Source organism: Lipophrys pholis (assembly GCF_963383615.2).
Source record: "Lipophrys pholis genome assembly, chromosome: 2".
Lineage (NCBI taxonomy): Eukaryota > Metazoa > Chordata > Actinopteri > Blenniiformes > Blenniidae > Lipophrys > Lipophrys pholis.
In genome coordinates this window covers 12,000,626-12,021,329 of record NC_137636.1, presented here as the reverse complement: position 1 = coordinate 12,021,329, position 20,704 = coordinate 12,000,626, and the positions used below count along the sequence as shown (strand labels likewise).

The window sequence follows — 20,704 nt, the reverse complement described above, 5'->3', positions numbered from 1 at the left end:
GCATATGTTCGTCTGTTTTGTTTTTCCAAACACATTTTCACACCAGAGTACAATTAAATCCCCCCCCCCCCCCCCCCTGAAACAAAAAAAAGAATACACTGAAGAGTGGGGTCTAAGTATAAACAAATACATTTAGAGGAGAAAATATGATGACCAAAATGGAAATGGTACACAAGCTGGTTTGTACTAAAATAAAAGAGGATTTTCTGCGGTGGGGACACATACAACTCTCATGTGAATGTAAGCAACACCATTAGGGCCATATTTCATATTTTAGCATTTTAGAAACATCCAGATATGAATATAAACAGTAGGATATTCCATTAACCTTTAAATCAGGCGAGTGGCCAAACTGGAGAACGTCCACATTTCTTCCTGGAACCTAAAAACCAACACGGATAAGCTAATTGAAGTGGTTTTCAATTTTTGACTCCATATTTCACGAGATGTTCTGTGCACAGAAACATGTGCAAATTACAGTTTGTCTATTTTAATTCAGATCATATTTACCCCCCACACGCAAATAACACATTACATTGTAGAAGATTAACACTCAGTAGTTTATCAAATCTGTGAAAATGGAGGTAAAACGTTTGACAGAGGTTCAGGGGGATAGTTGGTGTCCATGTTAGAGACATTTTTTTAAAAATATGGAATATTTGTAGTTCCACTTCCTGTTAAATACAAATGGCAAATAATAGTTTTTTTTTTAAATGCTTGTTGAAATCTTTAAACTTAAATCAATAGCAGAGTGAGCCGAGCACCATGACGGGTTCAGACTGATCCAGGAGGAAGTAACAACAGGGAAAATGACAATGTGCGCTCAATAAACTCAGTTTTTGATTCAGATAAGTGCCATGAAACTGAACGCCTGTAAAAACCTCACACATACGCATTTCATAAATGAAATGATGAAACTCTTGTTCTTGTAATCACCTAATTAGAAGTTTGTGTAACGTCCATCCGGGTGCTCCTTGTTTTGTTTTTTTGTTGTGTTTTTTTTACAGGGCAAATATTGAAACTAATCTGAAATTAGAAGTATTTGGTAACCAGGACTAATTTGTTGTAAAATGCGAAACAGAAAAAAAAGACAAAAAAGTTTTTGGCCCAAAAATATTTGAAATATGTTGTAAAAGTATAGATTGGAGAACATTTTGAGAATCGTTGCTTTAAAATGACCTGAATCTCGCCGATCTTTACACCAGCAGGCAGCTGTGTATTGTCACTGGAATTGAATTCACAAAACTCGTTTGTGATTTCAATTCCAGTACCACTGAAGTGTGAGACAGAAATACTTGTGAGATGGAGCGGTTACCTTGAGCTCGTGACTCAAGGTGGGAGAGACACAATGGCAGAAGAGTGAATGAAGGTTAACTCAGTGTTATGATCTTTCACCACATTATCTAGTTTTCAATTTGATGCTGGTGTAAAATACTGTTTCTTTGAGAAACCCACAATGGCTCCAACTCAGAATTACAAGTAGGAAGCTGATTTTCCGCCTCTTGGCATCTCATAAAACCAATTTGAAAGAAATCATGCTTGCAGTGCAGATGAGGTGATAATTCCGATGCAGCCAGGGAGAGAAATCAATAAGCCGATTATGCGAGACTGTGTTGGAGTTGTAAGTGCCACCCACTTTTTCTTTTCTCAGTTTCTTTTATTCACAAACAGAAAGTAAAACACCAGTGAGAAAGTAAAATAAAAGTTAAAAGTTTGTGATGGGAAAAAAACAAACAAAAAAAAAAAACAAGATGAAAATCAAAGTTACACATTCACAGGAACTAGAAATTAAACATGAACCATTTAAATAGTTAGTGCATGACATAAAGGTCTTAAAAAAAAAGATCTCCCTCCATCTGTGAGTCTGAGTGTTGTTTCTGCTTTGTCTGTTTGTCCTGCATGTTTGGACACTTGCAATATGTACACACTTAATTCATACCATATACATCTATATATCCATTTGTTTGTACGTTTTCTCTTACTTTGCTGTTCGTACTCTGTATGTTTCCTTCATTAAGACCTGAGAAAGAGGCCAAAAAAACCGGGTTGAGGTAGGTAACCGTGATGCACCAGAGTAAAATCTGTATACAGCATGTGAGGACCGGCACCGGAGAGCCGCGGGGACGAGCCCTGTGATTGTTGAGCCACCCGACAATCGTTCATCCCCCTCAGCCTGCTCTCCGCCTGCGGCCGTCAGCATCCAGCGATATTATAAACCTGGTGTATTCCTGAAGCACGTTAACTCGTCAGTGTTGACAGGAGGGAGAGCGCTGAGCAGCAATTGTGGTTTTGGGAAGAGTAACAGCAGACAAGCTTGATCAGCGACTGTCACGTCTACTGGGCACCGACAAGTGCCCCCCCCCCCCCCCCCCCCCCCCAAAAAAAGAAAAAAAAAAAGCCAGAAAATAAAAGGCTACTGCTTTGTTTAAAGAGGAGGCAGGTAATGTGATGTGAGAACAACATGAATAAGATCACTGCAGCAATAGATATTCGCAATAAAATAAAAATAAAGTTTAGAGATACACTGCTGTCAATTAAATCAAAGATTCGATTCAATTTGGGGTTTTAGCTTATTTTTGCTTTCTTTTCCTGGACGTCAATATGACTCATATCTGTGTTTCTGAAGGAATAGTTGAACATTTCCGAGAACATGCTTGTTCACTTTCAGGCAAAAATGTGAGCTGAGGGGATTGATACCACTTCCACATCGGAGCTGTTGCATTTCACTTTAAAATGTTTTTTTTTTTTTTTTCCTGCTTTGGCTTTTGTACGGATTAAAAATGGAGCCGTGGTGTTTCGGGGGGGGGGGACTTTATTACCGCCAAAGACATGCTGAGGGAATTTTACACATAAATAATCTATAACTCTGACCTCCTTATGGTACAAGTTCATGCTTTCGTGATGAAGCCAATCACTGCATCTCAGTGTGCAGAGCTGTTAAATCTGGTGAGCTGTTCCCTGCTGGCTTAATTGAAGGGAAGTGCTGGAGGACACACAGTATCTGCTCAATAAACAGATGGTGTACAGTAAACACTTCAGCCAAAGGAGCTGCAAAACCCCTGCTTTACGCTGATGCCAACTTCAAGATGTAATAATTTAATCTGGTTGCTCTTGACTTTCTAATGCAAATTTGTGACCAATATGATTCGAAAAGCCAATATGATCAATTCCATAGCAATTGTAGCCTTGAAAACAGGTTATCCAGCCCTGCATCGCTGCAGTGCCTTTTTATTTATCTTCTTAAACCTCTGAAATCTGATTGGACACCAGACGTACCAAACCAGGTGGCCTCATGTGTGTGATCAGAGTTTCTGAAGAACGACTACGTCACTGTGAAATGAGTACATTTTAAATGGTTTCACAATGTTTAAAACTCATGACAGTAAGATGTCCTCAGTGGTCAATGCACATGTCGATTAGAAAATACTTTTTCTCCAATAGAAACAAACTGGCTACATTAAGCAATGACATCAGACATTAGACATGTCAACAACAATAATTTAGCAATTTAAGATGAATAATCTTAACTTCATTGTTAAAAAAAGATATAAAAGAGGTATTGATCTCATTTTCACACTGCCAGAGAAAAAGCACGTTATCCAGAATTTGTTAAACTATTCCTTTATCCACAAACAGTAGAATAATGTTTTGGGATATACAGTGTATATATATATATATATTTTCTAACTTTTGAAGATTTGTGCTTAATTTCTTTCTTTTTTTTTTAAATTAGACATCTACCATGAATGTATGAAAACGTTTACTCAACAACACCTTAACACACACACACACACACACACACACACACACACACACACACACACACACACACACACACACACACACACACACACACACACACACACACACACACACACACACACACACACACACACACACACACACACACACACACACACACACACACACACACACACACACACACACACACACACACAGAGGATTTAAAATAAGTGCCAATTGTGTCCACATAGTCTATAGGTTTCAGGCTTTATGCTTGTGGTCCAATTTAACATCAGCAATCACTGATCTCTTTCAGAGGTAAACAGTCCTGGAGGTGTTCTTTATATTCATGCAGTGTATCTCTAATGGCCTTTAGAAGCAAGTATATGTGAAACATAATATTTAACAATCTTTTAACAAGAAATAAAATCTAATAGAAAAAAAAAAAAAAGGTTTAAAATTCATACATATTCCCAACATACTGTAGCTCATACAACATGTCAGTCTGTCAGCTTGCATGAGGTACTGACGTCGTATCTACAAACACCATATTCATCAACAGAGGGAAGTCTTGACTTCACAAATAGGTACATGGATAGGGAGGGGGGTTGGGGGGAATGGGAAAGGGGTTGAGTTTCATTATGCAATAAACAGACAAACAACAACAACAACAGCGACAACATTAACATTGTTATCTTGAGGTAGAACAATAATTTCAGCATTTGGAAGTGCTTTATGTTGGATACTTTTTTTTTTTTTTTTTCGTTTTTCTTTTTTCTTTTTTTCAAACTTCGACAAGCAGGAGAAGAGAGATGACGATCCTTGACATCTGAGGTAGAGCGGCACCTGATCAAGTAAATTTTCAAACCAGTTGCTCCACATGTAAAGTAGGTGTGAGCACAGGGGAAGGTAGAGTCCCTAAGAGCTTCCCGCAACACATTCATTCCGGCTGAGGTAGGTTTTTGTTAGTAATCGTAAGGTTCACACAGCCAAGTCTAAGTGCCTGTATGAAGGCCGAGAACTCATAAAAAATGCTGATATCACTGAAACAAAGTCCTGAGACAGAATATATCAAATCCCTGGAAGAAGGCTGAGGTCTTCTGTGAGCGAGAAGGTGGAATCATTGGTAGGTGAGAGCAGGCAGCAGGAATCTTTGACATCCACAGAAAGTAGAGATAAGACCAATAACTTATAACTGCTTTGACATATAGGTGATAAAGATATATATATGTAGATTTATATATATATATTTAGATTCATAAACTTAAAAATAAAGTCATTGTATAACAAGGACATTCTGGGCCCTCTATTCTCTGTGCTGCCCAACACCAGAAAATTAACAAAAGACTGAAAAAAAACCATTAAAAAGGTCTCGGTCCAGCTAGAAACAGCTTGGGCCCAAAGAGACTCTGATACACAGTCCTAGATCCTCCAGAACTTTTTAACTTACTAATTAAAAAAAAAAATCTTTGCACAAAAGAACAAAGCAACAAAAACAAAAAAAAACCTACTTTGAAAAGAAACACTTGTCAACCTGAGTGAGAGAAAAGTCTAAGAGGACACCGGGTCGTGTCGTGTGAATTGGCCTTCATACATGATTTAGCCTTGGTCCTGCTGAACCGCTCCTGCTGCAGGAGGCTCTTGGAACTGCGTCTCCCTTTCCACCGCAAACTCCTCCAGAGGTATCGTCGACAGCTGGGTGTCGTTCAGTGTGTAGGAGTCGGACTGGAAACACAAACAAACCGCACAGTCATGCAGAGTATTGCACTTACGGGCACTGCCGTTGTTTTTAATCACCAGTTTTCTTTTTTACTTCACCGACACCAACAAGTTATATAATCATTATGTCTGGCAGTAAATATCATAGCATTTATAGCTTTTTCAGTTTGTTTTAAATCAATAAACATCTTTATTGTCTGTAAAAATATATTTTATTCTGTTTTAGGTTAACTACACACAGTTTATACTCTCAAGTCTTTTTTAATTTTTTTTTTTGAACATTGCAATATAAAGTCACTTGTGCAACATTTAAACATGCTGAACCAGCTTCGCTCCTCTTTTAGCTGCTGCATAAACGATGTATAAGCTGCTGTGACCTTGCTAATAATCCCTCAAAAGGACAACAGTCTGGCAACAATTACAGGTCAGAATCGAATGTACGGTAATTATTTTCTGCCCAGGGGGCCAACAAACAAAAACAACAACAATAAGAACAACAGAGCTTAATGGCATTATGAAGTTGAGTCAGCGATAGGTTTTCCTTTGCTGTTCAAAACCACTACAGCTTATGGAAATTAATCAGATGTTTGCAGAAGGAATTGAAGCTGAATTTGTGATTGTGTTTCCTAAAAACAAACATGGACATGAACATCGTCCTTGGCCACATGTTAGCGACACGTATCATTTAGCGTTTTCATATGTTATCCTGGTAAAACGAGTAAAGTGGATGTGATGCATTGAAACTGGCTGTCAGCATTATCAGCTTGCTTCACATCGTAGCTTCAAATAACATTTCTGGCCTTTCGGAAACACCGGATTCACTTTTGTGCTTGATCACCAGAAGAGTGAAATATCAAATAGAATGTTTTTCACAATGTAAGCAGAAGTCTGTTACGGTAAAGAAACATCACACACAGTTTTCTCTGTCAGTGCTGCTCTTCCTGTGTTTTCACACAGAAAATGAAAGCCACGTTAAACCCTAACGTACAGCCTGCAACCATCCCACTCTTTGCAATTACGGTGTAATATTTCAACTTATTTTATAATTTTGAGAAACTTTTCAGGAAATCTAAACCTCTCTTTCCCCTCTGCTTTCATCACAAATCAAACCCTGCAAACAATCTGACTCATAATGAGCATAATTGCCTTTCTCTTAACAGAAACAGAGAATTTATGAAGAAATACCATTAAAACTCACCATGCATGTGTCTTGGGTGTTGATTTGAGTGAAAAGCCTCTCGAGCTCGTTGCTGTCGACAACTTTCTTCCCCGCTGCGCTGCCATTGACCTCCATCTCTCTCCTGGCAGCCCCGTTGAGCCCAGAGGTCCCCTGGGAAGAGGAAGAGGATTCCAGCACAGTGCTGTGCCCTGCCTGGGGGGTGGCTTGAACTGTCTTACACATCATTAACCTGAGGATTACATGAACGCACAGACACAAACACACACACACACACACACACATGAAGATGAGACACTTCTCTGGTGTGGACACATGCAAGATATTAACCCCCAGCAGCATCCATTGGAAAGTTATTTCTCTTTGTTTCCATTTGATGAAAATATCCCATCTGCACTGACCTGCCGCGGTAGCTGAAGACGAGGAAGAGCACGCAGAAGATGATGCATGTAACTCCAATGTGAATCCCAATTATGATCCCTGTTGTGGAAGTTTTGCCGTGGTCGTCTTTCACACAGTCGCAGGAGTCGTCCAGCACTGAGGAGGCATCACACTCTCATGTCAGCAAGGTGTGCACAGGCCCTGTACATTTACCCACCTGCGGCCTGAATGGCCACTTTGATTAAACCAAAAGAAGACAGATTCATTGGAAGGAATTAAATGCATTTTAAGTTGCTTGACACTCACCGGATTTCTCCAGCGCCTCCCGAAGTGAGACAAACCGCACAGTGGCATTTCCATCGCCGTGTTGGTTGAATGCAATCAGCTTTATCTCATAGAGCAGGGAGGAGTCTGAAGAGAAGAAAAGAATAAAAGACGTCTAACACAAAGCCAGCTTATCGGGAATCCTCGGTGGGAAATTTGCCGCAGCTAATTTTCTGTGACACATTAATTGCTCCGGCTCTTTGTCTGAGGAAATTACACTGACGAGAGTGTTTAGATGTTCAAACATATTCTTACTTTACTCAGCATCTATGAAAGTATTTCTTTACCATGACAAAATTAAGTGTAGGGATCTTCCCATGCATCCTAGATACGGTCCCAGATAAATCTTCACCACAGACCCAGGACAGGATTTCACACGCGTGAGTATTGTCTCAGACTCAGGTTACAGTATCCAAGATGGTTTCAATACCAAGTATAGCTTGTTAAGAAAAAAGAAAAACAAACACTACAACACAATCAAATGTCAAAAAGAGACGAGGTCTTACCCAGCTGAGTGATGTTGTACTGGGTGGCGTTGCGAGGCAAAGTGATGGGACCAGTGAAGCGAGGTGTGTGCGCTCTCCTGTAATACAGCCTGAAGCCTTGATGCTGGCCCATCTTGGAGGAAGATTCCCATGTTGCTTGTACAACACTGCTGTTCACCACCCTAGTGTGTAGGGAAGGAGGCGCGGGCACTGCAACACATACACGAAGTCAAGGATGTCAAGTACTACAGCAACATGAGCAGAGCCGCAGTAAAAGCTGAAGAGCAAAGCTTTTCTTCTGGAAGTTTGGACACTTTGTGGCCAATTAAAAACACAGTGAAGACACGCAAATATTCAGCGATCAGAAGATATTGATATCAAGCTTCAGATCAACTAAATCAGCTTTATGTCAAAACCAGAATTTGTAGTATTTTCCACACTATCATAGTATTAACTTACAGTTAAGGTATGTGAACTCTTCTCATGCTAGTTACTTGATAATATAAAATATCAGCTAGTTATACGTAATGTGCAGTTGTCGCAACCTTCACACCGACACGACTTTACACTAAGGTGAGATCTAAAAATGTATTTTAAATAAATAAATACAAATTATTTTCATTATGACATTGAATTCCACTGCTTTATAATATAACCTCAAACAACATAAAAAAAAATTTAAGATATTTGACCATCATTATGAGGATTTATGAGCAAACATTTGTTTGGTTGAATTTCTTTTCATATAATTTATTAGAGAAGGGCAATGCTTTTCAATGAAGCATTCAAGCAGTAGTGATGAACTCTGAGGGCTGTTTTTCACTTTAGAAAACACGAGGAATCTTTTGAGAGATCTTAAGTTGAGCTTTTATTGGTGAGAGATCACTTTTGAGTGTGTTGGCCTCTCCACTCACCTTCCCCTTGCGTGCTTTCAGTGGCCCTGTCCGATGGTTTGCTGGCCCCGTGGGACGTGTAGGCCTTGACGTAGAAGGTGTAGCTGGTTGAGGGCTCCAGGTCTCGAATGATCTGCTGCAGCGTTGCCTTGCTGACAGCCTCCTCGTACTCCATCTCCACTGGGTCTGAAGGACGAATCGTGGAGGAATAACGAGGAAGAGGGACAGAAATATAAGCCCACAAAGGATGAAAGGAAATAGAAACCGGAGAGACATAAATTAAAAAACAAAATTGGGGGGGGGGGGATGAATACAAATCATTGAAATGATTGCTATAAAAATAATCTGTTTCTGTCATCATTTGTGGTTACTGGCCATTTTCACAGGTTTTTATCAAAGCTGCTGTTAGTTAATAGCTAATGCAGTTTGGCCCTGGGAGGCTGAATAACAATGGCTTGGTGAATTGCAGGGGCGGAGTGGAGAGATGAAGGGGGTAAACAGGGGAGTTATACAGGATGTGTTAAAGCTTTTTATTGCTTTTAATTCAGAGACACCCAGCCATAACTGCTATCTACCACAAGCCCTCAATCCATTGGGCCATGCCATCTTGGAAGGATAATTACAGCAGATACTATTGGTTGGTCCCCAGGGCCATTAATTATCCATCCAATAGAACTGCTGCGGAGAACATCAGCTGGTGCGATGGCACTTTACACACAAAGACGACACACGTGGGCCGAGCCGGAGCTGTAAATACACTCACTGCACGTGCATGGACGGGCGTGCACAGAGGCATCATAACAGTGATCAACAAACTGGGATAAAAATCTGATATGTTTTAATTTAATCATTCCTGTTAATGAGCCTGGATAGTGGAGTGCAGGGATTCAGGCTGCAGGCCTGTACCATCTTCATAGAGGAGCAATCCCTTTCACTAATGTTTACAGGCAACAACGTCAAGTAATATTGCATACATGTGATGTAATATTTAATTATAACGTAATATTAAAGTGTTGATCGATTAAAAGCATTTATTTCCATTAGAGTCATTAATTACTGTAGTCATGTGAAAATATTTGTAATTTATTATTTAACTTCTGGTTTACCATCATAACTTTATAAAGACGTGGCTTGAGTAAAGATATAATGTATATTGCTATCATAAGTTACATAGAATAGATTTACACATACAAATTATACAGCACATATTTTACACTGTACCTAAGGCTTCTCTGATTGATTTTTATTGTCATTTAACTTGGAGTCCAGGTTTGTTTTATTTCTTTAATTGAAATGAGTTTAGGTCCTTAGTATCTGTCACCACCAGTTAAATATAAATAATCTATTCTTATCTGGCTTATTAATTATTGGGTTTTTATGCAACACACTTCTATTCACCTGACATGCGCCTTGACCTCGTTCTTATGTACACCATTGCATTTGTTGCATAACGACGCCTTCGTGTGGACCCACCTGTTGTCCTGCGAATGTGGAGCACGTAACCAATGATGTCCTCAGTGTTTTGTTCGGGCTTCCTCCAGGACACCTGGATGGTGGTGGGTGAGAGGGCCTCAGCCTGCACGTGGGTGGGCTCGCCGGGCAGACCGTCAGCCCAGAGAACTGTGAGGCGGGCGCTGGCCTGTGTGGAGCCGGCGCTGTTCTCCGCGATACACTGGTAGATGGCCTCGTCGTCTTGGCTGATGCTGTATATCGTCAGTGTGCTGCAAGGGAACGGGAGAGAGGGCGGAGAAGGTGGGCAAGGGAAATGTGAAAGTTAAGATTCTCTGATGCATAACAGGAGGCTTGCACCGTTTCTAATTTTAACCTGCATTCGAAGAAATGAAACACTGGCACCTCTCGTGCGTGTGGTTGAAAACTTGTGCATGGTTCTTTGCTTTCGCCTGAAAAAGTTACTGCGGCAGGCACTTACACAGCGTTTAACAAGAAAAGTACCCGTACTTGAGTAAATGTGCCTACTGTAGTTTTTTCTCATACTTCAGAAAAGGACTGCATACGGCACAGAAGATGAATGTGACATTATGTCAAGTGCGCAAGGCGCTGCGTTGAGCTGTGTGAGAGATTTGCGGTGCTCATCACACACAGCGGATAGCAGCAGTACGTGGAAAAGGTCTTCAGTCATGCAGAGCACATACTTTCAGACTGATTTGTCTTGCACTCAAACTCCCTTGAGAGTCTATGAATCTATTTCAGGTATTTCAAAAAAATGTGATTTTCCTACATCGGTGAGACCGATCATCCATCCATGTATGCACACATACATGATTTCACACACCTATGGATACCTACATACAGTGACTCCTCTCCATTGTACCTTTGCCACTCTGCTCTTTGTCCTCATCTTTCTATCTCTGGTTCTTTGTTTTTCCTCCCACCAGGCCTATTTCCTGTTGTATGAAGAAATATAAGGGCTGTGGATGTATATGGTTCATGTGTGTATGTGTGAGCATGTTGTGAGTAGGTGTTCTTAAACAAGTATCCATGAATCTAGTCTTCACATTTAGTTTTTTTCTTAAAGCAAAAAAAAATAAAAATAAAGAATAAAAAAACATTGACAGCATTTCCTCAAAATACTGTATTTCCTCAAGCAGTTTCCATAACCAAGGTCACATATACAATCCATACAATGAAATAAAAAATGGCCGTGGATGTCAGGGCAAATAAAACTCTTAATTTCATACGAGTTTTATCAAAAAGTGTAAAATCCAGACTGAATGACTTTTCAAGCTTTTGTGGTAAAAAAAACCACACTGTACATCGCATTATCGAACTTTTATCTCTGACCAAGGTTGTGGTGTAGGAATTCACTTCATATGTCTAGATTAATGACCTTTTTTTGTGTGATTATTTGATTTGAGCTCACTGTCGTCGAGGCAGTATAGATCTAGTTCAGGTTGCCAGGACAAACACGAATAGTCACACACATAGACATTAAAGCCTACAGGCAATTGCTGAGGTACCAATTAATCTCAAACGCCTATTTTTTGGACTGTGGGAACAAAGTCCACACTGAGAAGCCCATTTACTTTTTTTCTTCATCCCTTGACACAAGATCACTTGAAAACAATTGTGATAAAACTGCCTTCTTAAAAAGTTTTTCTTCACTAATAAAAAGTGTCAATAATTTTAAGAATTAATTTAAGAATGAGGTACACATTTACACACATTTATACATTTTAAAGTTATTTTATCCACCCACCTTCCAGTTTTAACACACTGTCCTGTTTCATGAACGCTGAATATTGAGTCATCTTATAAGATAGGAGGATTTCTGAAGTGCTGCTTCCATCACGGTTTCACGGACCCAAAACGAGTCCACGGCTGCAGTGCGCCGGCCTCTGTGACATACTTCTGTCATTGGGTATTTTGAATGATGCCAGGCTGTTTTTACTGTGAAGGATCCAATGCTTAATGACTCTGCCTGAGTTTATTGTGTTTAAATGAATAAAAAAGTCTATATATTTAATGGAAAGCGCTCAACAAATAAAAGAGATGTCTTCGCTCATTGTTAGCTGGGATTAGCTTTGGTGCGCCACAACCCTGACCTGGATAGAGCAGTGTACAAGATGGATGAATGGATTATGACCAATAAAAACTTGAAACAGCAGTGCCAATCTTTTGATAGCTTACTAAGATTAACCATTGAAAAATGAATCAGCCTCATTCCTCTAAAGGGATGTGTTACCCTTGGTGATGACATTTCAGAGATCAGAAGTAGTTTTCAAACAAAGGTTTGTAGCTTCAGGCTTTTGGTTTTCTCCTGCTGTGCTTTACATTTAAACAGGGGAAATGATTGCCACAGGAATGAAGCATATACCCCGAAAGATCCTGCTAATCTGTCACATGCAGTCTGCCAGAGCCTGTCCGGCAGAATGTCATCTTTCATTGATGGACAGGAAGCATCCTCTGTGTATTAAATCACAGTTTATTAAGAACTGTTGGCACAATCCTTTGAGGACAAGCAAGCAATTTATTGAAGGCGCAGCATGTCAGAGTGTACAGGAGTTTTTATTGGACACCTTCTGGACCTGTGAAATGGGACATGAGCAAAGTGGCATTTCAGCTCTCAGCAGCACTGACCTCACACCAGCCACAGCCCGGTTTGTAAGGACGGATTTGTAAGGACACAGGAGTGCTCTTCTGGGTCATCAGGCATGGGTGGAGGATTGAATCAATCTATTTCCTTTTCAAAACTGATGTGCTGGGATACGGCGACTATACATCTGTAATCTGGGGCAGAGCTGAGCTGCGAGGTTATTATTCGTTCCAGTCTGCCAGGTGGATTCAATCTGGATAATTATCAGGTCAAAGAGGCCCTCTGTATTTCACCCTCTCGGAGCCAATCTCACCTCTGACCCCTGAGGTGGCAGCAGTCACCAGCTCTCAGCTCACTACTCAACCATCACATTTCTGACAGCCTTTCATATCAGCGATGGATGGAGTGTTTGCAAAGAGAGCAGGATGACCAGACCCAGCAAAGAGGCCCCTGGGGATGTACTACTCAATGCCACCGGGGACCGGATGGGCCTCATGAGAGTGTGAAAGGAAGGCAGGAAAAATTTCACAAGAAGCTGCTTGTTTGAGGAGGTACAGTAGCGTACGGATGCATGCATGAACATTCACACACACATGGGCTGATCCTGCCGACGTGCGCTTTATGAAATTCCACACCTGCTGTAAAAACATCCATTTACAGCTTCCAGGACAAACACTTTGGTAGATTTGAACCAATATGTGCAGATGCATCACTGCGAGGATTTAAAAATGTTGTTTTAAATTGTTTTAAATTTGAGATTTTATATTTTGTTTCCTCTTAATCACAACTGATTTTGGTTAACGGTTTAAACCAAAGAGAGGCAAAGAATTAGTTTGAAGCTTTCTTGAGTGGATCAGGTTATAGTGTTGATTCATAAAACTGTTCAAAGTCAAAAAATATACCAGAAGAAAAGGGACTGATGTGTTTCTATGGAGCAATGCAACTGCTTAAATGTATTTACATTTACTCCTAAAGTGTAATGAAATAAATATGTGCTTATTGTGATAGTTTCCTCTTAATTTCCTCTTAAAATTATAAAGTTCAAGAGATCCCTTAATTTTTACAAGACTTTTTTGAGAAGATAGCATAATAACAACTCTATCTGTGTTGATATGCAACAGCTGACTTGGGGGGAAAAAAACAAACTTTAGTAGGTTTGTGGCCTGAATTTGGGATCTTGTCTCGTCTTACTGCAAAAACTAAGCATTCCTGCCCTGACAAGACGACACCATCATTTACTCATCAGTTCGAGGTCATTTCACAGACTGACGGGTCCGGGGGAATAGCTGACAGCCCGGCTGTTGGGTCTGTTGTTCAGCTGCGGAGGCTGTGTTTACTCTCCGTTGTCTCTGAGCAGCACCCCCATCAAAAGCCAGCTTGGGCATTCTGGATTCAGCAAGAGCGAATGGGAAACAAAATATGGGGACAAAGAGAGAACAGGAGAAGAGGTGGGGAAGGGGGAGGGGAGGAGCGATGAGCTGTCTGTGGCCTGAGAGGAGGGAAGGGCCCAGGGATATGACTGATTGCAGGCAGGGTCGGAGTTCAAGGCCAATGCCCAGGCCCCAGCTCTCTGTAATGGGGGCAGGAAGGGGGAAGTGGGGCGCAGAGAGGGGCCGGCAACAAGAAAGGCAGGTCTTAGTGAGAAAAAAGTGGAGAAAAAGAGAGACGAGAAGAAAGGGGGCGGGGGTCCTTTGAAGGGATTCAGCTACAAAATGCCTAGGTTTGTGTGGTGGCCTGTTTCAGATGTTGGCCGTCAATTATGAAAGTCAGTGCGGCTCCCACACTTCAAACATGCTCCTTTATATTCTACACAACCTAAAGTCACTGCACAAACATGTGAAATCGTCGGGCTACCGAAGCGTTTTACACATAACGATTTTCATTTGTATCTGCATTATTAACACTTAATAAACCCGAGACATTCAGCGGTAATATTTAACTGTTTGATGTGAGACTACATTTTGTATGTAGGAGGATCATACATGCTAGAATTAAAGACTTGAGCAGGAGGTGAGTCTTCATACTTAATTAGCAACACTTTTCAAACGGGCTCCAAATAGCCTTGATAGCATGTTTTACAGTTGCCTGGTCAGCACACGCTGGTAATGAATGGGCGAGCAATAACACTGGCAGTGTGTGTGTGTGTGTGTGTGTGTGTGTGTGTGTGTGTGTGTGTGTGTGTGTGTGCACGTGCAGGTGTGAAGATCTGCTGAGATGTGACAGTGACATGCACACCTTCGCCGTGCGCAGTAATGTGTGTGTTTGCAGACGCAGCCAATCAGCCCTCCTCTGACATCACTGCATATCGTACGCAGCGTTTCACGCAGCCTCGTCTTCTCCCCGCGTGTTTGCTGTGTACAGTGTGTGTGCACGGATGAGGAGCAAAGGGCAACACGCTTGCGAATTTTCATGTTTGATTATGCGTGTGCACAAAATGAATGATTGCATGCACCATGGGGCTATTTGTGCACATACTGACTCACTTGCTTTTTGATTAATGTGTGTGCATGCGTGTGTGTGAATGAAATGTACAATCAATTCTCCTTCCTTCCCTTGTCCGATTTGCTCTTGAAGGTCAGCGTCATGAGAGATGGCTGAGGGCAGAAACCTTCGTGCGAATCCTTACACAAGCGCACGCACGCACGCACACACACACACACACACACCCCGTCACTCCATCCACACACAAGAATTAAAACCTCTCTGCTAGGTATGATGCTTTGAATATCCAGGCTCCTATCAGATAATGCATGAATACATATATATATATGTAAGAACAGAATAATTGCACAGCCTGGAGCTTTTGAATTCATTTGCATATCATTACTGTTGTTTAGGCTTCGTTCGGGAAGTAAATTGTGCCCAATTGACATGATTTTCCTGCCTTCAAGCACCTTCGTGTCACCATAAAAAAAATAAAAATAAAATAAAAAAAAACACCACATGGGTTGTTGGGCTTCAGGTAAAACTGAACGCATAATGAATTTACCATCCGAGCCATTTACAAAAAACTAATTATAGGATGGCTATAGCTCAGAGAGGGAGAGCAACATGTGGTTTTACCTCTTCCCTCTGCATCGAACACATATGAGATGTGAGAAATGTTGTATACACTTGAGGCAAGAATCTCCTATATGTGGAAAACACGTTTTCAATATCTGAAATCCAGTCTGTGGCTGGCCTAAGTTCAATAACACAGAAACATAAACCCTGTAAGCCCTTTTATACATGGGCTGCTTAGAAGAGTGTAAATAATACAAAGATAGTCGGGGGTGTTTTATCATGAACCCAAGGCTTTGCAGCCTGGTTGTGTTCTTAACTTTTCTATAAACGTTCAACTTTAAATGGATCACTTCTGAGGCCGACACATCTTCTGGTTGGTGATGCTGAGGTCATGTTTATTATCTTAACAGTTATCCTCAGTGCTGCTTTCTCTCGAATTATATTAGTGCCACAATCCTGAGCTTGCGGTGTGCATTTTTGAGCACAGAAAAAAAAAAAAAAAAAACTTGAGCAAAGAAAAACTTAATCTGGGCAAACAAAAAAAGTATTTTTATTATTGAATTACCTAAAATAAAGAACTCCCTAAAATGAGTTGTAATCCAATATAACCTGGAGTTGATTTAGATATCGTTTTTAACAGTGCTTTCGAGAGGCGGCCAAAATAGCGACCTGATTGGATAGAATCAGCCAACCCGGACGACCCTGTGCAAGTCGGTGAATGGATTCTTTTTTTTTTTTGGACATTCGTAGCGCTGTGCGAAGTCCAGGGAGCGTGAAGGCAGAGTTGAGAGCGTACAGAGTGTAAATGTTGAGTGAGAGAGAGAAAGTGAGTACATAGAGCGTAGATTTGCGGGAGAGCAAATCATAAAAGCGAGTGAAAGAACACGATGATTGCGCACGTGTGTGGATAGCCGCAATTCAAAAAAATTTACACATTTGAGGCCTCAATAGATTTTTTTTTTCTTTTTGCTCAAATTAGGTTTTTCTTTGCTCAAGTTGTTTTTCTGTGCTTAAGATTTCACACTGTGCACTCAGGATTGTGGCACTAATATAACTCCATACTTTGCTGGTAGATCTCAGTCGAGTGGATTGCCTTCCGATTGCAAGGGTGGAGGCACAATCCCCCATCTTTCCTTGACCTTATACAAGTTGATGCCCATGGGGGTCGAGCAGTTAGCATCACAGCTGCTTCAGGACTGCTGAACGTGTAAAAACGTCATTGTCCAACTTCGGGTCAAATGGGGCTAATCCTACCTTAATATGGGTGAAGAGTAGAAAACTTCCCGGAACCTAAACTTTTTAATCAAAGAAAAGAGACTATATTTTGACAAAGATGTGGTAGTCATACATGAAAATGATCCATCCATCCATCCTACTTATATTCAAACCTATGGCCAATTTAGTCACCATCAACTTCAAAAGCAAAGGGAGAAAATTCAGACTCCCCTCAGAAAGGCCCAGCCATGCCAAACCTGGATTTGAACCAGGGATATTCTTGCTCTGAGGCAGAAGTGTGAAACACAATACGACTGAGAGGCCGATGTGAAATTTTTTTTTCTGCAAAAGATGTTTCAGAACCAGAGCCGTTACCCGTTTCTTTTTTCGTTTTTGTACACCAAGTCTTCTCTACATTATACTGCTCTGAGCTGCTGTAAAAAACCCACATATCTCATCTGTGGGACTAATAAAGTCCTCATTTCGGTCTGATTTTGTTCTTCATGGATTTATGAAATGAATGTTTGAAATGTACACATCTGAAACTGTTCATCAAGCACACAAAATGATGTCAATAAACACACGAACAAAACCAGAACCAAACATAAGCAACTTGATGTAACATTAGGAAATAAAAACATTGTTCTAGTGATGAACGGCTTAAAACTGCTTGATAAATGACCAATTAATCAGGAAGCTTGGTTGTAAAATCAACCAGAATTCAAAATAAGAATGAAAAAGTGTTATACTGGAGTGGCAGGAGTGAAAACACGTTTGATAAATAATTTATTGTTTTCAACATGTGATTGACGCCATCACTCATAAAATCATAATGATCATTTTCAAACATAAAAATTGTTCAGCATTAATGATAAACAAAATTTATATGGTTGGTGAATTAGTAAAATAAATATAATTTCAATTAATATTGCAGGGGAGGGATTTCTCTTTTGGGTAGGTGAGGAGGAAAATACTAGAGGGAGCTGGGCCTCCTCGAAGTGAATTCTGCCCCTGATTCATTATAAAAGTATTTTTCAGGACCTGAACCGCAAAGTCTAAAGAGAAACAACACAGTGAAAATAAGATCGAAAATCAAGTCCGTTGTGAGTGAGAACTACACTGCTTATGATAAACACTTCTGTGAGTTTTCAGTAGAGGTACAACTGATTGATTTATAACGTGAGAAATGGTTGGTATCATAACACGTTTTCTGTCCTGACCGAACAGTTCAGCTCCTCAGAGCAAATTCTTAAGATGCACATCGAGCTGCGTCGTTCTCTAAATGGCTGACTGCATCTCCTGGTCAACCAGCTGAGTTTATGAGCTAATTAGCTAATGGTAGATCTCAAGCTGAGCCCTGCCGCCTTGAACCAATCACAGAGCGGGGTTTGTGAAGCATGAGATTCATATTATAGCAGGTCATACAGTAATGGTGGCAAGTGGAACCGCTGCGATGCTCTGACTACCCCCTCTATCTCCTTCTTCCTCTCCTCATTTATTCTTCCTGCCAACTCATCACTTCTCTTCTGACCACCCATTCATTTTTCTGCTCTTTTATTCTGCATCTGTGTCTGGCCTCTCATTTATTTTTTCCCCTTCTCGTCTTTCCTCCTGCGTTAGTCCCTCGTTCCATCTCTCTGACTAATATAGACTGGGTGAGGCAAGTGGGAGTGGAACCGTGCATGTGAGCGATGGAGGTGTCTGCTCCCTTCACTCACTGCAACCCAGTTGCCGGTATTGATTTTTTATAGCCATATTTAATATATTCAAGTCATATTTCTTTTTTTTATGAATAACAACAACATACACGGATGATTGGCTTCTGGGGCCAACTTGGAAAATTGAACTCTGCGTGTGCAGTAATGCATGATAGAATTGACTGAAAAACACATTTACTGGATGGAGGAGAGTCATTTACAAAGCGGCCACCCAGCAGGATTAGCAACAGGCTGGAGGCTTGTCCATAAGTAACTATGTGCAGAAAAATCAGCAGGATAAGAGAAAGTAGACCATGACAATATTAACGGCTATTGTTTAGTGAAAAGTATTCTCATCAACTCTGAGATAAATCTCATGTGAATACCGTTCTGCAGCATGTATAATAATGTATCATACATCATAAGGAATGATGTTTGAATAATGCCACATGCAGAGCTCTATCAACATGAAACGTCTTTCCAGTGAGAGGTGCTGAGAGTGGTAACTAGCTGGTCCCTCCTCCTGTTGACACTTGTGGGGACTGCCACGGGAAAGCGTCCAACATCCAGTCAATACGCTGCTCACATACAAAGGCACAAATAAGCCGAGGCTCATGTCTTGGCAGGCACGAATTCCAGCAGCTGCAGTGTTAGAAGCAACGGAAACGCTGAGAAATTGAACATCTGATCATGCCAATGATGGGATCAAGGCAATAGTGATTAATACTGACACCCGTATTACTCGTGTGAGCTGGGTCCAACTGTGATGCACTGTGAGGTTTGGGAAAGAGAGCCAGCGAGCGTTGACGGCAGGTGGCTTCATGAAGCGGCCTACACAACGGCCATCATATCATCTTGGCTCAAAATTAAATAATAAAACCAATGTACCATTTTACAGATCAGTTACAAGCCATTAACAAGAACAACTTATGAGCTACCCGGTGGAATTTATCTTCTCCATTTTGATGATGACAAATCTTCTATGTTCTATGTCAATCATAACATTTAAGTTTCTTGTATAGGTCTTTCTGAAACAAAAGCAGTCCAAATGATGTGTTATTTTCATATTTGGTGAGCCGCAAACCTTTATCGGGCACTTGTCAAAATACCCTAAAATTCAGAGTGTAATTACAGGATATTTGAGCGTTAAAGGTGTGAATAAACATGGTTATATCCCTTTTATATGAAACAAGATGTGTTGACAGCATTAAAACTGACCCCAAAAAGAAAAACATAATTCATAAATTCCTTCATAGCAAATCCCTAAATTTTATACTTTTCTCACTGGATGTATGGAACAAATTGACTTGACTATTGAGTACCACTACTTGACATAATGTCTCAAAAAAACCATAAATATGGCTTCCCATAAGCAACGGGTGTATATTAGAAAAAGGCACAGCTGCACTCTTTGCATGTGCTTAAGCCCTTTTTTTGATTTAGTTTTATTATTGTGAACAAAGCAAGATAACTCTTCTCAGTTCTGCAGATGATGGTGTCAAACAATGACTGAACTTAATGCATGACTTACACATAAATATGAGTCAAAGGTTATTCTTATTTGTTCGCGCTTTTCACATGTTATCCTCTTATTTCTTAAACAAAACTAGTACCTGCTATTCCGATACTGAAACATATAAATGATAATGTGTTCGAGTACGACAGCCCTGGAGAAAATGCTTTTGCAAAAATGCCGATGTTTAGATTGGTTTGAAATCATCACAGATTTTTAAAGATGAACTGCATCTTGAGCTGTTTCTAATATTCCTGCCACGCCACGAACATACACAGACCAAGCCGTTGCATCAGTCAGTCCTCTGCGCCCTTACGTTTGCTGTCTTTTGTGCATTCAGAAGACGTGACTGTTTGTTTACCGGCTGGTTAAAACTGAATTTAATCGTAACTGTCTTGAGTCGTGAACTCTGTAATAATTAACTCATATATAAAAATATCTATATATTATATAAATATAAGACAGCAAAGGTAACGCCAGAGTTGAGATGAATATTCAA

General features: G+C 40.5%; 1 protein-coding gene across 1 annotated transcript in view; it reads right to left on the bottom strand.

The window, feature by feature from the left end:
* Positions 1 to 5,343: 5,343 nt before the first annotated feature.
* igdcc3 (immunoglobulin superfamily, DCC subclass, member 3) overlaps positions 5,344 to 20,704 on the bottom strand; it is a gene marked incomplete at both ends in the record, with an annotated part of 60,133 nt that continues 44,772 nt past the window's right edge. Inside the window, 7 exons of the mRNA XM_080458823.1 lie at positions 5,344 to 5,469; positions 6,662 to 6,872; positions 7,042 to 7,177; positions 7,328 to 7,432; positions 7,852 to 8,040; positions 8,745 to 8,909; positions 10,197 to 10,444. Coding sequence (XP_080314949.1) covers positions 5,344 to 5,469; positions 6,662 to 6,872; positions 7,042 to 7,177; positions 7,328 to 7,432; positions 7,852 to 8,040; positions 8,745 to 8,909; positions 10,197 to 10,444 — 1,180 coding nt within the window. The remainder of the gene's footprint in view (positions 5,470 to 6,661; positions 6,873 to 7,041; positions 7,178 to 7,327; positions 7,433 to 7,851; positions 8,041 to 8,744; positions 8,910 to 10,196; positions 10,445 to 20,704) is intronic.